Consider the following 20,281-nt stretch of genomic DNA (forward strand, 5'->3'; position numbering starts at 1 on the left):
TAAATCAATCGCAGCCATTTACTGTCCTCTAGAACTTAATTCCTTGACAAAAAGATTAAGTCTGAGACTTCATATTTTGAACTAAGTGATAGTGAATACACAACACAAAAATTCACAGGATGGGGCTAAAACAGTGTTTAGAGGGAAGTTTATATATAGCTCTAATACTTACATTAGGAAAGAAAATAAATGTAAAATTAATGATGTAAGTTTTAACATTAAGAAGCCAGAAGAAGTATGAGAAAATTATAACCAAAGTAAAATAGAAAAAAATTTATGTACAAAAAAATTGAAATCAATAAAATATAAAAACAATAGTGAAAATCAGTGAAGGCAGAAGTTTGTATTTTTGAACAGAAAAACCATGCTCATCATAGATTGGAAGATTCAGTATTATAAAAATACGTTTTCCCTGAAATGATCCCTATATTAACTGTAATTGCTATTAAAATCTCAATAGGCATTTTTGAGGAAATTGACAACATGATTCTAAAACTCAAGTGGAAATGTAAAGAATCAGAAATTGCCCAAACAGTCTTGTAAAAGAAGAACAAAGTTGAAGGACTTACAATACCTGATTTAAGGAATTATTTTAAAACTTCAATAATTAAGATATTTTTGTATTGGCATAGAATAGATGCATGGATCAATGGAGCAGAATAGAGAGCCCAGAAATAGACCAACACATACATGACCAGTTGACTGTCAATTGAGGTATCTAGTAATTGATAAAATACAATTTATTTTAATAAATGGTGATAGTTCAATTGAATAAAGTGAATAGGCAACTTACAGACTAAGAATTATATTTGTAGTACTTACATTTGATCAAGGACTTCTATCCAAAATATATAAAACAATCGATATAAATCAGCAATGAAAAGATGAAAACCCCAACAAATATTAACAAAAGACTTAAGCACACATTTTATGAAAGAAGATCATGGATGGCCAATAAGCACATGAAAAAACGTCAGCATCACTAGTCCCCAAAGGGAAGCATATTAAAACAATAACCAGATCTCTGTTCATACCCACTAAATTGGCTGCAACCAAAAGTACTGGCAACACTAATGCTGGATAGGACAGTCAGAAACTGGGACTTACAAGTATGCAAGAAGTATATTACCAGAGAGGGTGCAAAAGAGCATAACCACATAGGAGGTAGCTAGACAGTTTCATAATGATCCAGGAATTTCACCCTTTCAAATTTAGCTAAGAAAAATGGAGACACATTTCAACAAAGTACTCATATAATCATGTTCATATTGTCATATTTATGGTAGCCCTGAATTAACAACAAGTAAAATGTATGCCAATTAGAGAATGAATAAACAAATCAAGGTTTATTCATACAATAGACTACCATTCACAGAAAAAAAAGTACCCATATCCACAACTCCACGGGTAAATCTCATAGACACTGTGTTGGGTGAAAGAAGGAAATACAAATACATATATTCTATATTATTCCATTTATATGAACTACAAGAGCAGGTAAATGTAGTGCTAGAAACCTGCAAGTGGTTGTCTCTGGGGATGAGGAAAAATGTCTAGAAAGTGACAAAAGAAAATTTTTTCAGGTGGTGGAAATAGATATGTTGTTTGGGGTGATTATTCCAGAACTGCATAAATTGTCTAAGCTCATGAAATAGACACTATATGTGTATTTCAATTATACCTCATAAAAGACTAAGTGCTATCTTTTTCTAACATATAGTAGATGCTAAGACAGTTTGCTGACACCTGCTGAATGTATACCTTGTGCTACAATCACATTGGGTGCTTTAGACATTTTACATCGTTATACTCACAACTACTCTGGACAGGCCTTCCTCAAGTATCACAGACGGTTTGGAAAGGAGAATACACTTGTTCCAAGCCACAGACTAGGTTGAACATAGAATTTAAACACACATTTTCTAATCCCTAAAAGAGGCTACTCAAACTATATTTCCTGAATGGATAAGTTCATAAATGAATGAACAGAGAGAAGATACCATCCAAGTTGCAAAATATAGGGTGTTTTGGGCAGGTACATAAGATATAGAGATGAATGATTATCCAATGTGAATGGCTGAGAGGGAAGGAGACTTACAAAATCCCCGATCTATACTGACTTGGAAGCAGAGAAAGAACAGAATGTCTTTCTTGGATCGTAGCTACAAGGACTCTTGCTGTTGTAGAAGGCAGTTTTCTTGCTTTGCACCACACAGGGCTATCTACTCTACATCCCCGTCCATCATCTTGGTCAAACTCTTTTGATCTTTGAATCTATCATCCCAAAAGTGTAAAGAAGTGCCCACCCATATAAGCCTCACCCTACTCCTCAGCAGGAATTTCCAGCATGCCATGGAACCAGGAACTGCCACATACGAGACCAACTTCCTCACTTTGCCCTTTCCAAATGGAGGGTTCTCTGGGTGCCAAAGTTCCTGATCGTACTGTGAAAGACTGCCATCCTTCTAGGGATCAGCTTTTCTGCCACAGGTGTAGTCACAGACACTAAGCAGGGATCATGTGTAAGGAGAGCAACCCTGCCACAGAGCAGAAAGGAAGAGGAAGGGAACAGATGGTGCTAAGAGGTGATGCCCACATGCAACCTAGTGCAAGGGCAAGCATTAGACCAGTGGTGGAAATAAGATTTGTGAGCCCCTTTTCTTTCTGCATTTGCATTCACACTTTATGACTTTACTATATTTACTGAGAGAAAAACACCACATTTTGCTACCACCAAATGCTGGCCTAAAAAGCTATTTCCCTCTGAAAAATACTATCTCCAGCCACAGGGTCTGAAACAAGCTACTCATCTATTTATTCAAAGAACTCAATGAGCAGTGAAGATTGACATTTAAACAATTAACACTATATTCTATTTGACAGTGTTATTAAATATTATGTCTGATTTATAGAAAGACTTAATCAATTGGTGGCCCAGGTCAGCCCCAGCACTGTGCAGAAATTGGGTTATGCTGCATGTTGCTTGATGAAGTTGATCAAGCTAAAGAAAAAAAAATCCCATCAGCAATATTAAAGTCTGACTTCATGTGATGAAGTTATTATCATATAAATTTGAACCATTTGCCAGCTCAATTCTGCATCTCCAAGTTTCCGTAATGGATATTTTAATAGTTGGAAAATCAAAAGATAAAGTCACAGACTTCAATAACGTTCGCTACGACACAGGGAAGGAGCAGTATGGCTGCTAAACATGGGAGTCAGGCATATATCTTGCTACTTCGGTGTCAGAGAGGGAAGGAAATAAAAGCACATGTAAAGAGTACAAAAAGGGGGTGGAAACACATTGAGGTGTAGAAAAGACAAGGTTGCCACCCCATGGGAAGAGGCACAAGTGGAACGAGGTTTTGGTGACCGTGTCACTAATTACTCACATCCGTGTGAACCTTAGGCAAGTCACTTAGTTTCTCTGAGGCTCAGGTCCAGTTTCTACATCATGGAGATAGTAATCAAGTGGTCTGTTTCAGATGAAAGCAGGAATGTATGTAAATAATCTGGCCCAATGCCTGGGATGTAGGGATTGTCCAATACATTTCAGAGGGAGACCAGGCCAGACCAGCAGTAAAGCTGGGTCTCAGTGCAACGAGGGAGAAGTTTCTAGCCCACCAGGGACAGACCTAGAGAACAAGAAGGGGCAGAGCCCGAATGCTCTTAGATAGTGCAGAGCTGGATGATACACTACTAGAGGTGCCTATGAGCTGTTAAATGGCTGTGGCGGGAGCTTCTTAGTAGATATGCCTGTGCACTATTCGCTTATGTGGAGTTAGAGGATATGCTACCTACTAACGGTGCCTGTGTGCTATGACAGGATTCACAGCTAGGGGCAATGTCCCTGGGTTGCCCCTGTCTAGACCGGGAGTCCTCAAACTTTTTCTATAAAGGACCATATCATGGATATTTTGGGTTTTGTGGGCCATATCTCTTCATCATAACTACTCAACTCTGCTGAAATAGCAGGAAAGCAGCCATAAACAGCATGTAAATAAATGAGTTGGGCTGTTTTCCAACAAATCTCCATAAAAACAAGCTGTAGGTCAGATATGACCAGGAGTCAGAGTTTGCCAATCTTTGGTCTAGTCTTTCCTTAGTCCTGATAGGTGCAGATGGCTCAGAGAAATGGAAGCAGCCTCTTTCCTCTCACTTTGTGACACGTGTTTCAGCACCAGGAAAATCTTCTTTCCAAGAGAAGGTTATCAAGAGACAAGCCTAACAGGAACCCTGAAGCTATTTCTCTTGTCCCTTCCACCATGAAATCTAAGGAGGGTAACCTGTTAACTGATGACAGGAACCTTGTCTCCGATTTATCTGCCTCTGCTCAGGCAGACAGCAAATAGATGACTCATTCAGGAGCAATCCTGTATTTATTGAGACTTACTGGGTGCCAGGCAGGTTTGTTGTGAAAATGGTGTGTTGTAGTTTCTTAATAAATAAAAATTCTCTCTCGTTCCAAATTCTTTCATATTCTCCTCATCAAAGCCTGATAAGGTTTCACTTGTCCCTATCTTAGTGGCCACTGGCATGATAAGAAATCCTTTATTTGCATCCTTTGCTACTGATTTTTTAACATTGTTGTATTCATGATTAAGACTCTAAATATCACCAGAGGGTCAGTGATTTCCTGACAGACAAGAGGTAGCTAGAACGATAAGGAACTGTTTCTCTAATGACTCATCCCCAGGTTTGTCACCCTCCAGAGGCTCAATGGTGTCTGCTGGCATGAAGGAGTAGGTCCCAGAGGTGAGCCAACCAAGATATAACCCTTCTCTGATTCGGATACTGTGGACAAGTGATCAATCTAAGCAATTCCCCACCTAAACTGGTTTCATGTCATTAAAAGCCTTAGCACTCCCAAGGAGAAAATAATAGCAGTTATCCAGGGTCACCCTCCATACCAACATCCTTGACTTTTGCAGCAATTAGACATTGCTCCACTACCAAATACTCTATGAAAATGGAGCTGAGTCACCAAAGAGCAACTGAAAGTTCGAAGTATGACTGTCCATCAATTGCTAAAGAAGCTTCCAGGAGAAGCCCCTCGGTGGGCATCTCCTCACTTCTGCCAGGCTGCCCACACTGCATGGCAGCAAGGCTCCGTTTAGGATTTGGAGAGGCTGTTCGTCCCTGAATATTAGGCCCATAATTCCCTATTTGCTGGATTTGTTCTTTAGTTTCTGGATTCAAGTCGCCATCTTTACTACGGCACAGCCATCTCCAGCCTGGTCTGCTCTGGACTCAGGGACTCACAAGATTACTGAAGTCACAGTCTGGGAGCAGGGAGCAGAGGGGTCGCTCCATAGGAGTAGGGAAGAGGACAGATTTCAGACAAGCATTTAGGTCCAGTCGTCATCCAAACAGGCACACAAAGGAGGAGGATTTGAGAGTGAATCTGAGCTTTTCTTCCAGTAAAAAATATGCAGCACACTTCATTGTCTGACAATACTATAAACTCACTTTTATGACACTAGTTATAAAAACCTTAACATTTGTCTAGTGCTGGCAGTCAGTTTTATTTTTTTTTTTCTTAGAGATCCATATGCAAGAGAGAGATTTGTGATCCCATAGCCAGCTTGGGGTTCATAAAATGAAGGTATTATAAAAATAATCCATCCTATGTACTAAAAAAGATTAGATTAGATACCATGAAGTGATAGGCATTGATAAGAAATCCTTTGTTTGCATCCTTTGCTACTGATTTTTTAACATTGTTGTATTCATGAGTAAGACTCTAAATATCACCAGAGGGTGAGTGGTTTTCAAAGTGCCTCCTATGGACAAGGGGTAGCTGGAACTATGAGGAGATGTTTCTCTAATGACGCATCTCCAGGTTTATCACCCTCCAGAGGGCTCCATGCTGTGTGTTGGCCTTTCTGAGCCATAAGCAGGCACATGTAGCCTGCAAAGAGGGAAGGGGTCAGTACCTGTGAGAAGCCAAGCACTGCCTTGCTTGGTCTGGACTTTCGCACTTTTGGAAGAGTAGGGAAGTGAGCAGAATGAGACTAATGACAACCTTTGCTTCAGGATGCCTGTACATTTCTCCAGGAATGGCTCTCTTTTTGAATTAACTCATTAACTAATTTTCTAAAATCTCCTGCTCATCTAAACCTAACACCAATGCTGACTTACCAACAATGTCCTTCTCTCCTCCCTGATGCTCTGAGTCTCCCCCCGTAGCAACCACTGTAGTGAATCTTATATTTTATCACTGCTTTGGATGTGTGTATGTGTATATTTTATACCTCTTTAAGAGGGTATAATATTCTCTGTTATCTTCTATTAGTTTACCCATATGAAGTTGCCCTTAATGTTTCATTTTACTCAATATTATTCTGCTAAGATTCATCCATTTCATTGTAAACAATATCTTTCTTCATATTGTTAATGGTCATTTGGATTCTTTCCAGGGTTTTGGTTCTACAGGAAGTGCGACCGTGGCCTTTCTTGTCTCCAAAAGTGCACATGGACATTTATTTTGGGTGGATACATTGGAGTGTAATTGCTAGGCCATACGGTATGTGAGTGCTCCATTTATAAGGGAATGCTGAACTCTTCTCCAAAGTGATTGTACTGAGCACACCCCCACCAGCAATTAACCACCTGTTACTCCACATCTTCTTCACCGCCTCTCATTTTGTGCCAATCTAATTGCTGTAAAATGATATAATCTTTATGGCCTTGATTTGCATTTCACAGACCACGAATAATTTTGAACATCTCTTTATTTGATTATTGGCCATTTGTGCTGCCTCCTCTGTGGAAGGCCTGTGCAAGTCTCTTGCCATTTTTCTATTAAGTTGTTTGAGCTTTTCTTATTGATATATTCTTGATAGTAATCTTGCATTAGTTATATGTATTGTAAATATCTCCTCCCTGTGTGTGACTTACTTTTTTATTTTCTTTAAAGTGCCTTGTAATGAATAGAACTTTAACAAAGTCAAAAGTAGCTATCTTTTTTTCCCCTAAGCAGTGCTTTTTTTTAGCATTATGTAATGAATCTTCATAATACCCTGTGTGGATGAGTATTGGCTCTCTCTGAGAGTCAAAGAAAGCTGGGAAAGGGAACTCAGAGGCCATTTGGCCCAGGCCTCACATGCACAAAAGGCCTTAAATCAACTTTGTGTTCATTATCTTCAAATGAGGTCACCTACAGACACAAAGATGCACTGTCAGGGATGAAAGAAGACCCTGCAGCTTAAGGCTAGAGCACCATCCTTTGCAGTGCAGTGAGAGCTAAGAGGTTTTAGTAAATCTTGTAAGCATGAGAAATAGCACAGTTACACTGCATTCTATTATTATTGTCAAAGTATCACTTTATTAAATCCAAACATTCAAAATTTAGCATATGTATTTTCAGATCTTTTAAGTCTCTAAGGAGACCCCCAAATGGAAAGTTGCCCATGTCTTTCTCAACTCCAGGAGTTCGCAGACACAGAGAATGGTGTGTTCCATTTTACAATGTTGGTAAATTACGAAACTGGAATTCACACCTAAATGTGTCAAGCTCCAGAGCTTAGACACCTTCTGCTGTTCAATGTGGCTAAATGGCAAGGAAAAGTCATCCTGAGCATGGGATCCTGTACAAGTCATCCCGTGCACGACTGCCTTCCCAGCGGGCTTCACTCCACACGGCACCACAGCCAGATGCTCCAGCCTGCTACAGGATAGAGGCTGCACTCTGCCTGATGCCCATGTGTTTCCAAAGCAAAGGGGGACTCTCTCTCCAGACTCCCCGGGACACATCAGAGAGGGGCTGGCAGATTGCTAAGGACCATGAAGGGCAGGATGGTGGGCCTTAGTGACCCCAGAGCTTGCCCCAGGCTGTCCTGACATCCACTGCTCTGCAGGAAGGCCAGGAAGTCACTGGAGTGGCTGGAGGGCAGCACAGGAATGAGTGTGTGTGTGTTTGAGAGTGTGTGAGTGTGTGTGTGTGTGTGTGTGTGTGTATGACAATGTGTGAGTGCTCCTGTGAGGGTAAGCATGAGGAGATTCTACAGAGGTGGAGGCATGGGTCAGGGACGGGAAGGATGGGAGGAGATGCTGGGGCAGCCAGTCTATTCAAAGAGGCAGCAGTGCTGGCCAGGGAGCTGTACATCTCTCTCGCCCCATTCTCTAATGACCTCAGGACAGTAGCCATCACATGTGGGGGTCATTGGACAAGAGGACCCCACCGCCAGCAGCAAAATCATAACACCCGCCTTCATCCCACCACATTCCTCTTCATTGACCTCCAAGGGATCTATAGCTGCATGGTGGATAAATGCCAATTCCCCAACTTGGAACCCAAGGAGTCATAGTCAGAGCCACTTAATCCTCAGCTGTATAAGAGGATAATAACGCTGAATTTGAGTCATTGTAGGAAATTGACTGAAACAAATGAGCAATGTCTAACACTGCTGAAGAGCATCATGACCTTTCTCCTCCCTTCTTGCCTCTGGCCCTGGTATCTTCCCACTTGTCCTCCCAAGGTTTTGCCCAGTACAGGCTCTGTCTCGGGCTCTCTGCCCTTACCCCCATCTCCAAGGCACACCTCTTCTCAGAGTACGACCCCAGAGACAAGCCCAGCCCACCTGGCTGACCCTTTCCCTGTGTGCAGACTTCCCCAACCAGACCCCCAGGCCAGCCCACAGTGGGCCCACCCTGTCCCCAACACCCTTCCTTCACTCCTACACCTCTTGCCTAGTACTCTGCTTCTGCTTCTGCCAAGTGTTCTCACCTACCTAGGGTGCACAGGCCTCTCAGTGCCACCCTCCTATGAGTCCCTGAGGAGAGTGGGCCAGGGGTTGGGTTTAATCTGTCTGCTCCTCCCCAGCCAGCACCACTCTGCAAACTTGGAAGGTCCCTAAGGAGCAGCCACTCTGCTTCTGCTGCCCAGAAGGGGCATCCACCTAAAGAACGTGTGCAATGGATTGCCCTGCATGTGACAGGGCTCCTCAGAGGCAGATGCCCCTGGAGGTGTCTTGCACCTGAGGGATGACCACCCCATGGCCCTGTCATAGCATATGTGCCCAAGTGCCAGCTTCTGCCTACCTTCCTGATGCCTTCTGAAGGACTGGACACACAGTTGTCAGCCCCTCCATTCTTGCTAATGGTCCGCCAGAGCTCAGCAAATGTGCTGTCCTGCTCCAGGGGGTTGGTGCCCTTGGCTCGGAAGTACTCATATACGGCAGAATCCCGGACAGTGCCATATGACATCTCCACTTGTTTGGACAGGTCCTGGAAAGTCCTGAAATGCAGAAAGGCAGTGAGGCGTGCATACATGCTGTGCATTGCAAACTGCAATGATACAAATGAGTTGCAAGGCTCTTCTGAAGTCCAAGCCCTGCATGGCCCACTATCCACACTCTCCACTCCCCATGCCCAAAAGTTCAAGTCCCTCAGCCTGGAGTGGGACTTGCAGGGCTTCATTCGATTACAGGTATGTTTTCTCAGTGTGGATTAATTCAATAAGATCACTGAGCACCTAAAAACAGATTCTTTACTGAGCTAGAGGGATAAAATGATGAGTAAGACATGATTCCTGCCTTCAAGTAGCTTACAATCCAGCTATAGAAGCAGACATATAGACAGAGAATCACAGTATCAAACAGTCAGGACAACACGAGAGGCTGTATGCTGCAGATCTCCAACTCACACACCTGCAGAGGCTGGGCAGGAATGAGACCTATGTTGGCAAGATGGACATTAATGATGGCTGGCCCACGACACTCAGAGACAGCATGAGGAAGAAATGCACTCAGAGACCAACTCACTCAGGGTAAATTAAGAGGCCTCCCCTCCAAAGCTTGCAGCTGTGCTAGTGGTCCAGCCAATTATTGACTTCAAATGCTTCCCTCCCCATGACCTCCCCAACCAATTTGGTTTTTGAAAAAATAAAGAAAATTGAAGTTTTTTAAAATCTCTCCTGATTTTAAAATGTTGGCAATTATTTAAAAGATGATGAAAAAAACAAGTACTTCTGAGGGCCTTGGGTTTGCTGTCTTTAGAGGAGGGGCAGTTGCACATTGGAGTGGGGAACTCATGAAGAACGGCCATCAGCAGCCCAGTAGCGGACTCAAAAGCAGAATTCAAAGCTAGGAGCAGAGGAGGAGACTTCTCTGGGGAAGGATGAATAGTCACAGCAGGAAGGACAAATCGCTATGAAGATTTTACTTGTCTCAGAAGAGCGTACCCGGCTCAGCACGTTGAGAGAATGTCATGTACCAAACAGAATTGCAAAATAAAAAAGCCCAATGGGGAGCCAGCCCCTCTCTCTGGGTTCCAACCTGATCACTCTTTACTTATTTCTCTTCTAGAAATCTCAGTCTCTCCTCTTTATCAATCCACATCACCATCCCTCCCTCTCTCTGAGTCACTGTTTCCACAGGAAGACCCAGTTTCTCAACTGGATCTATACAACCCTCCATCTTCTGGTCTCATCTCTGGCTGTTTTCCCCACCTGCACACAGCAGTATAGCCAACCTTGAAATGAGAAATCCCACACACTCCCCATCCGTGGCACCAGGCCACAGTGTTCCCTCTGTCTGGAATATCTCCCTTCTCTAACAATACCTCTACAAGCCCTTGAAAATCCAACAGCCACCAGCTGCCTCTTTCCTTGGGGAGCTGTCCCCACCCTAGCCTCCCTATCCCCTCGCCACACCTTGTGGGCTTCTGTGGCAGCATGAGCTCACGGGGACTTCGAGCCGCATGCCAGAGCAGAGACAAGCAAGGACTCTGGAGTCCGACTACCTACCTTGCCTGTCTGCCTCCTACAACCAACACTGTGGTCTAGAAAATTTAGTTAACTTATCTGTGCCTCATTTTCCAAATTCTTTAAAAATGGAGATAGAAACAGAGCCTGTTGCAGAGGATTGCCATGAGGATTAAATGGGATTTGTGGTCAGCTCTCAGAGCAGTCCCTGATGGTAACTAGTAGTGATTACTCTGGGTCCCCAGTAGGCTATAAGAATTCAAAGGACTGGAGCTGAAGGAGCTCTATTTTCGCATCCATCACTCTGGACCCAGGGCTGACAGCAGCCTCCCCAGCCAGCACACCGAAGGGCCAGCTGTGGATGCTTCCCCTTGCTTTGGAGACACATGCCATAGCATTCTTTATGTCCCTGCTATGTGGCCCAGAAACAGAGCTCAGTATTTGTTTCAATACATTACAGATGAAAGGAAACATAAAATAACAAATTCGATGAAGAAATCTTTCTAATTATTGTTCATTATTTATATCTAACTGAAGCAAGATGTTCCTTTGCCTGAAGGGCCCCAAGGGTTGTAACTCTGCCATAATTTGCCTGTAATGAAAGGAGGGGGATCTTTTTTCTCCACGTTTAAAAAAAAATTTCTCATGGTAATACAAACAAACACAAGGCTTTGATGAATGAGAAACATCAGGATGAATTATACAGTTGAGTCTAAATACTGAGCTGCTCTAAATTACTGCAGTTTCCATGAGTGTGGAATGAATGGGTAAACTGCCATGGAGCTCCAAACACTGTTTCATCCCCACATTTGAAATGGAGATTTTTCTCTCTCCTCTTGGTATTATTCATGAAGGTGCCCATGGCCAGAAGCTCAGGGAACGTCTCTGGATAACAAGCAGGCAGCCCAAATGTGTATGGCTTCATGTTCATTTCTGTTCCAACTGACCTCACTCTCCCCACCCCAAAATGCCACCCGCATCTTCTTTGCATCTTACTGCTCAGACCCATGGCCATAGCCTCCATCCATCCATCACCTCTAATAGCCACAAATTTGTGCAGAGAGATCTCTCTCCTCTCAGACATGCACTCAATCTTTCAACAAAGGTTTCCAGGCTCCTTAATGCCCAGCACAGTGGGCACTACCATCTTATTCCAGGGTGAATAAACTTATAGAAGGGTATCTGGGGCTTTGAACAGAGGGGCCCAACTATTCATCCACCAAAGCCATCATCTCCCTGAGAAAGTCATCCTCTTGTCACAGCACATAGTTTTGGAAGGGACACAGGGAGAGGAATAAAGGAGAATGGGGACAGCCAGGCATCCAGACTGCCAAGCCAATACTGGCAGTCAGTGGAAGACAGATGTTGAAGTCAGATAGGATGCCCATTCAAGTAAGTGAGAGAAGCTTTACCAGGAGGAGGCTGTGCTAGCAGCACATTCAATTTAGAACTTTTCTGAAGTCAGTCTCTTCAGCAACAACTGCTACAGAGTGTCCCGGTACCCCCGCCACAGAGAGATGAAGAAGATGTACCCATCACAGGTGTGGTGGTGTGGTCTCTATTAACCTTACATGCACGATGAAACTCACTGATGTCATTCAACCAGTTATTTCACCACAGTTCCTGAATATCTACTAGGTAAGGCACAGTGCAAACCGAGCAAGAAATATGTGGCAGGCACCATCAAGGGGTGAGTGGTCAGAGAAGTAAAGCAACAGTGACCAAACAATGTGATAGACATTAAAATACAGGTCTGTATGTATGCAGACCCCAGAAGCACAGAGGAGAAGTAGCTAACCTGTGGGTAGGAGCTAAAGAAATGCTTCCTAGAAAAGGAAACATTAAGCTGAATCAGAAAGGATGGGTAGAGGCAGCCAGATGGAGAACCAAAGGGTAGGATGTTCCCGGAGGAGAAGATATTACCTGAGAAGGCATTCAAGTAATGAAAACACGTGGCTCATTTGAGACACATACCAGGGAGCAATTCACATCAGCTAAAAAGACATAGGTGATGGAATCTGGAAGTCCTAAGCGTGGATGCTGCCTCTGAATGCCTTCACTGTTTGACAAAGACCAGCAGCTCTCAAAGTGTGATTCTCAGAGCTGCAGTATCAGTAGCACCTGGGGCCTGATGAGAAATGCAAATCCTTGGGCCCCACTCCAGGCATACTGAGTCAGAAACTCTGAGGGTGGTGCTCAGCAGTCTGTGTTTCCACAGCCCTCCAGGTGATTCTGATGCACACAAGTTCCAGAACCATGGATGGGGCAAGTAATTTAATCTCTGAGGGTTTAGATTTTATAACTCATTCCCAACTCACAGAGTTGGTGAAATTAATGATCACAGACATACCTGGTACACAGTTAATATTTAATAAACTTCTAGTAGACCGCCTATCATCAGTAGTTCAAACGGTTGGAGCACTGGGCCCATGTGAAGGAGTCATGGGTAACAGGCCAGGGTAGTCATACCTGGATGGAAGCAAGCATGGGCAAGCCGCATGTCTAAGCTTCCAGGCCCATGTGATTGGAACCTATCTTCCCATCTGCCCATCTGTCTCTTCAGTAAGAAGCCTATGGCCCTTCTTGTTTCCATCTTGCTGCCAAGGTACCTGCAAATGCTCCCCCATCAGCCCACAATCTGCTGCCTTGTCAACAGCACACGGTTCAGGCACTCAGGACACCTAAAGGGATGACTTGCAGAAGTCCGAACTCAGGATGAGCATAGAGACATCAAAACTCCTCTGGCAGGCAATCTGGACCTTCGCTTTCTGAGTCGTCATAGTAACAGCCTTGCAGAGGCTACCCTGGGAAAGTAAAGAGCTCCTAGGCAAGAAACTGCTCAGGAAAAATGGCTTCAAAAGCATCAGCCCCAGGCTGCCCACCAAAGTCTGCAATGGTTCAAGAAATATGGTGCAAGCATGTGTACCCCTTGAGCCCCACTTCTGTTTGCTTCCTATCTTCTTACTTCAGCTTTTGATAATATTTTGTGTTGGAATTCTCCCCTGACAAAGCCTACCCTCTCCTCCAACCTTACATTTAAACCAATATCTTCTTCTCAAGTGTGTCCTACCAAAACTGGGCTTGGGACCAATGCAAGCTGCTTCTCTGTATCTCCTGACCTGGATTACAGATTTTTGAAATTTCCCCAAGCTGAAAGTGGAGCTGACACCTTTGAGCACATCAGATTGTCTTCCAAAAAGATTTTGTAAGCATCCTTTTCCTCTGAGAACATTGTCCTCTAATTAAACATGCACCTCCAGGAAGACCTACCATGTATCCTTCAGCTGTGACCAAGAATGTTCTCCCCAGCTTGATAACACCTCCCTTCCTCCCCACACCTTTCTCCATAAATCAATCTATTTCCTAGATATATGTTTGTTAACAAAGAGATAAATTTGTTTGCAGTATGATAAGAATCAATAATACAGAATTTATAAATGCATCTTTGCATGTTACAAAAATATTTACATTAGCAATGGAGATGATAAACACTTGCAACAAGAGCAGAATCAATATTCAGTATATGCAAAACAGATTTCAACAACGATGGGGATGTCATGAGCATGGGCCTGAAACATGTGGATCTGGAAGCCCTATTATTCTTCCTTAAGGAGAAGAGAAAGTGGCGGAGCAGCTCAAAAGACACAGGAGGGTGGAGATATCCATCCTGGTGACTTGAAACTTTCAAAGCTATGGCCTACAGATGCCTTTACTATCATTCCAGCAGCCTCAATTTTCTCTTTTTTTTATTATTATACTTTAATATAAAGTATAATATTATTTCTGGGGTACATGTGCAGAACGTGCAGGTTTGTTACATAGGTATATGCATGCCATGGTGGTTTGCTGCATACATCACCCTGTCATCTACATTAGATATTTCTTCTAATGCTATCCCTCCCCTCTCCCCACTCCCCCTGCTAACCCTCCCCTACTCTCCCACCCCACAACAGCAGCCTTGATTTTCTATCTCATGTCTGGCTCTGCAAGAGATGCTGCTGCAATCATCAAAGCAATCAAGACAGCCTGGCTAGAGCTCAACAACCGGCTTCCAGAGGGCACCGTGACCCACCCTGGTGCCCACTGCTAAGCCTCTCCTGGGTCTCTTCCCCAGGGCCCCCTTGGCCTCTCTGATCTTTCACCCATGCAGGTAAAAGCTTCCTAGTTGTCTTCCTTCTTTCATTCACTTGTCATTCAGAAAACTCTATTTCTTGTGCATCTGTCTGCAATAGATACCACTCTAGGGCTGGGAATAGGGCATAAACACCACAAAGTTCCTACTTTTTTGGATTTTACATAGTTGAGGGGAGACAAAGAACAAACATCAATGGCAACAGCAATAATACAATAACTAGGTAATGCAAGGGTCAGCAAACTTCTGGAAAGGGCCAGACAGTGCCTATGTGGTCTCTGAGGAGCACACAAAATTTGGTTACATATTCCTTGTTTTTGTTTTGTTTTCCAACACTTTTAAAATGTTTTTGAAAAGGAAAAGCAGTCTTGGCTTGCAGCCTGTGACAAAGCAGGCTGCAGGCCCGCTGAGGCCTGTGGGGCATCGTCGGCTGACCCCTGCAGCTATGTAATAAGTGGTGAAAAGGGATATGAAGATTAATAAGGCAGAGCAAGGGTGAGACAAAATGATGGAGGCAGTGATTACATAAAGTAGACAGGGTGGACTTTGAGCCATTGGAGCTGGCACCTAGGGCATGTGTTTCTCTAGTATCTGTCCTCGCACTGGACAAAGAGGAGCAGAGAGGAGCAAACTCACAGAAGGTGGGGCTGAGGACAAGGAGCCAGCGTATGAGTCTCTCCTACCTTGGAACATTTACCCCGGGACCTTCCAGGAAGCCTGGGAAAGGTGATGCTGGGGTGTACACAAGTACTGAGGTTGGAATATCGTCTCCACAAAAACTCTTATTGAAACTTAATTTCCAGTGTGGCAGTATTGAGAGGTGGGACTTTAAAAAGGTGATTGGATCATGAATCTGCCTTGATGAATGGATTAATCCATTCACAGACTAATAAATCATCATGGGAGGGGAGCTGGTGTCTTTATAAGAAGAAGAAGAGAGGCTTAAGCTGGGATGTGAGCCGGCTTGGGCTCATATCCACGTGATGACCTGAATCACCACATGACACTGCAGGGTCCCCACAGGTGAGAAGGTGCATACCCGATGCAGTTGCTGGACCCTGGACTTCTCAGCCTCCAGAACTGTAAGAAATAAATTCCTTAAAAAAAAAAAAAAACTACCCAGTTTAAGGTATTCTGTTATAAACAAAAGAACATAGATTAAGAAAACAGGTGTCCTTCGTATCCGAAGCCTAGTCAGGGAGTGGTTCCGTGTAGTGAGCAGAGTGACTGCAGATCCAAACACTGTATGAGGACACTTAGTGATCCACAGGGTGAGGGCTGCAGGGCCCATGGCAGGAAAATGCACGCTTCCATAGGCCACAGAGCCCTTGTTCAAACCTGTGCCCGAAAGCCGGCCTCAGAGAGCCAGCTGAGGTGTCCTCCCTTTTCACCACCTTCCTTCCCTCCATGGCGTTTTCTCTCCAAATCCCACTTCTTCAATTGCCACTGAAATTAAAAGACACCCAAAATAAACTGCTAAAGACACTCAAAGCATTTGTATATACTTACATACTTATAAAAAGTAGCAATACGTAAATTCATATAAAAACAAAAGTAAAAGGGATAAGCAGTGAATGCCTGCAAGACTTCCACTTCTTACAAACATATTTTTGTAAAATTTGCATTTTTATTATGTTGTAAATTAAAATGTGATCTGAATGATTTTAAATATCCTGCTCCTGCCCAAGAATCAGCTCTGGGCCTTGGGAACTGAGCTCTGTGCTCGCTTCTGTCCTCTGTGTCCACCCCTCCTCCTAGGTTAGCCTTTCATCAGCCAAGATCCATTGAGAGGCAGGAGGTCTCTCTGCCAGCCCTATCAAATACCCTGTCAGCCAGCTGTGAGGAGGCTGTGATAGCTGTATCTTCAGTCCCTAGAGCAAGACAAACATGTCAGACTAACTCAAAGTGGTCCGAGGCCATCCCAGGCACTCAAGGCCCATCAGAACTGAGGCTCCCACACCAAGGTAGGCTGGAGTCTCCTCACTTCTGCGCCTGCTGCCTGGATTCAACACAGGCCTGGTGCCCTGGCCCCAGAGAAGACTGTGAATTCCTAAACATGGGCATATGTGTTATGTGTTTCTGATTTGCCAAACTCAGCCTAGATCCTGAAAGTAAGCAGAGTTCAGTAATAGGAGCTGTGAAAATCACCTTGATGAGGTCCAGTAACTGTGGGTCAGGTGCTAAGCCAAGGCAGAAGATCAATGTCCACACTATTCACTAGGTCAGTTCTGGGGCTTCTATTTCCCCCAGCAAAGGAGGCTTAGTTTAGAGCCTTCAGTGCTTCAGTGCTGCCTCCTCCAGTCTCTTCTCAGCTACCCTGCTTTTGGGGTACCAGCCTGGAAGACCTTCTGCTCACTCAGTCCTCTGAGTCTTCACTCAGGCTCATTGCCTGCCTTCTATGCAGTGCCCTGCCTTTGTCAGGTGACTAAAACCAACGTACCCTGAAGGAATCAGCTCGGCTGTCACATCCTACAGGAAGAGAGGATCCATGCCCACTGGGTCCAAATCCATGTGTTCTGGGGTTGACCCAATCCTAGTGTTTATCCCTCTGAGCTTCCTGTGCTGTCTGCCCACCTCAACTCTGAGCTCCCCCAGGGAATGGACTCTCTGTCCATCTCTGAATTTCTGTCACCCCACATACAGTCTGACAGACATTAGGAGCTGAGTTCATGTTTTCTGGAAGAATGAACTCTGTTTTAAAACAATTTTGTGTTTAGAACTGAATGACTGAATATGGCTGGGAGAAGATCCAGGCTAGACACCAATATGGTAATTCTAACTTTAGAAGATTGACCACTAGCCTCCAGGAGACTCTCAAAGCTGCTTAAGATCTTCTAAATCTCCCTGCACGCTTCCTCCTCCCACGCTCTCAGATGACTCTCAGACAATGAGGCTGCTTCTTGTTTCCTAAGAATGGGAAGCCATCAGTGGAGAACTTTGCTTTTCTAGAGAACTCCCTTCTCTAAAACTACCAAATACTTGCCTTCCACCCTCTTAAAATGACAGCTTTGCTTTTTCTCCTATGCATGTCTGTCTGTCTCCTAGATCCTAGACATTCTTGCCTTCTCAAAGTATATTGCTCTTCCAGTTGTCACTTCTATCTTTCTCATCATGAAATTATTTTTCTCTGCAGACCTTTGCCATTGCCTTGAAAATACATATATACATCTTCTCTCTCTCTCAAAATAAAAAAGTCCTATGAGATAACATCCTCCTCCAACCAGCTCTTCTTCCAGAGAGTTACCTGTGATTACTGCCTCCATTACCCTCTTCTCATTTCTCAGGAACATGCCTTACTCAAGTTTTCATCCCATTGCTGATCTGAAGCAAATTACATCAAGGTCATTAATGATCTCCCAAATACGGGGGCCAATTCTCGATCTTCACATCCCCCTGACCAGCAGCATTTGACAAGCCAGTCACTCTCCTAGATGCCCTTCCTTCATTTGGTTTCCAGGAATCACTCTTGTGATTCTTCTTCCTCCCACCTTGGAGGCACCTCCTTATCCATTTCCTTTCCAAGTTGTTCTTTCTGTTCTCAGACTCTGAATCTTGGAATATTCCAGGGGTCAGACCACAGATCCCTTATCTTCTGGGTGGCAGCACTTTTGCCACAATCTCATCGTGTCAGTTGTCTGTAGATGCATCTATATACTGATGACCCCGTGGGCCACCCCAGCCCTGACCCACCCCATCTACTCCTAGCAATCACCCACCTGACCGTTTCATTTGAATGGCTAATAGTTTTCACACCAATTGTGTTTAGACTGGAGCTCTTAAATTGCAAACCCCAAAACCCACTACCACGCCTGTTCTTCCTCTAGTTCTCCCATCTCAGTCAAACACTGCTCTATTTTTTGAGATGCTGTGGCCAAGAGCCTTGGAATCACTACTCACTCCTCTCTTTCTTATGTATTGCACATACAAATTTCAGCATTTCTGATCTCTTCTTCTATTAAGATACATCTAAAATCAGATCACTTATCATCGCCTTCACTGTGAATCCCTCTGCATCTTATCTGGACATTGAGATAGTCTCTCTAAGAATCTCCTTGCTTCTACCTTTAATCCCGGTAGCTATTCCATGGGGAGGCAAAGTAGAGTGATCCTTTAAAAATCTATGCCAGATCATGCCACCTCATCATTCAAAGCCCTCCGATGATTTCTTGACTCTAAAGTCAAAGGGAGCATCCAAAGTCCTCACATGGCCTGAAAGGTCCCACACAGTCTGGACCCCAATATCTCTGCTCTTGCCATATCAGCCTCCCTGCCTTCCTACCTTGGGGTTTCTATAGCTGTTTCTTAACCTCATCCTGGTTTACTCGTCCCTCAGATCAGTAATTGGCTCAGTCTCTCAGTGTCTGGATCTAATCAAATGTTACCTTCTCTATGACACCTTTGCTGACAATCTTTTACAAAACACAACACCCTTAAATTATATGATAAAAACACATCCCAATCTGACATATATGGCTGTGCAATGTTAGTTCCCCTCCTAGAATGGGACTTGGCTGTTTGCTTTGTTGCTATATTGCCAGTGCCTACAACTTGAGTGACCAATTACCGTAGTTTGCCTGGGAACTACAGATTTCCTGATGCAGGACTTTCAGTGCTAGAACCAGAAAAGTTCTAGCCAAATTGGGATAGTATGCCCCCTACCTACAATAGTGCCCAGCTCATGACAGGCACCCTAATGAACGTAGATTATATGTATGAATCATATATGAATGAGTTAGCCTTTTTCTTGCCTTTATAACATCTAGATTGGCTATTCTGTTGGAAAAGTCTTCATCTTGGGTTGGCTAGTCTCCCTTCGGGACAACTGTGGGTCACTCATCTGCAGAGAAGCAGGCCTAGTAATAGTTTGAGGTGCTTGAACCAAAGAACTGTGGCCCTGAGCCAGGAGGCACAGCACAAAGCTCCATGGGTCCAGGCTGTCCAGGAACAGATTGCCAAGGAGTCTGTGAATTATACCTAGTTCTTTAGGCTCCATCCTCAGGGTGCTGAAACTTCATGATTCAGGTTTTTCGTGGATGCAGTGGAAATCAGCATCCACCAGTTGAGATAATTCTCCTGGGATACAGCTGTTGTCTTCTCCCCTGGCTCCTGTGTCCCTGCCACTCCATGGAAGCCCTACCAGCCAGAAGGACCTCTATGCCAAGAACATGGATAGCTCCCGGCTCTCAATACCTGCAAATATTTGCTGCCACAAATCAATATAAAAGCAGGATGCACCATTAACCTTTAATATATCAGTGCTGGGGCTCTTAATCCATTATGAGGCTGTCATAAATGTGTCTGAAATACAAATGAGAGCAGCAGCCCTTCAGGAGGCAGTGAAGGTGCCTTCTTCCCCTTCTGGCACAGCCTGCATTACCCGTGATCCAGAGAAACAGCCCGAGTCTCTTCTCTCGCTGCTAATATTAGTTTTTACCATCTTTCCT

At 44.0% G+C, this 20,281-nt stretch overlaps 1 protein-coding gene across 3 annotated transcripts in view; it reads right to left on the reverse strand.

Moving 5' to 3' along the window:
• GRID1 (glutamate ionotropic receptor delta type subunit 1) overlaps nt 1-20,281 on the reverse strand; it is a 793,510-nt gene that overhangs the window by 38,450 nt on the left and 734,779 nt on the right. For all 3 annotated transcript variants that reach the window (XM_021675822.2, XM_064374406.1, XM_021675824.2), the window contains one exon: nt 9,043-9,238. In XM_021675822.2, the coding sequence (XP_021531497.1) occupies nt 9,043-9,238 (196 nt within the window). The remainder of the gene's footprint in view (nt 1-9,042; nt 9,239-20,281) is intronic.

The sequence above is a fragment of the Aotus nancymaae genome, unplaced genomic scaffold, assembly GCF_030222135.1.
Source record: "Aotus nancymaae isolate 86718 unplaced genomic scaffold, 86718_ANA_hifiasm-v0.15.2.pri h1tg000010l, whole genome shotgun sequence".
In the NCBI taxonomy this organism is placed as follows: domain Eukaryota; kingdom Metazoa; phylum Chordata; class Mammalia; order Primates; family Aotidae; genus Aotus; species Aotus nancymaae.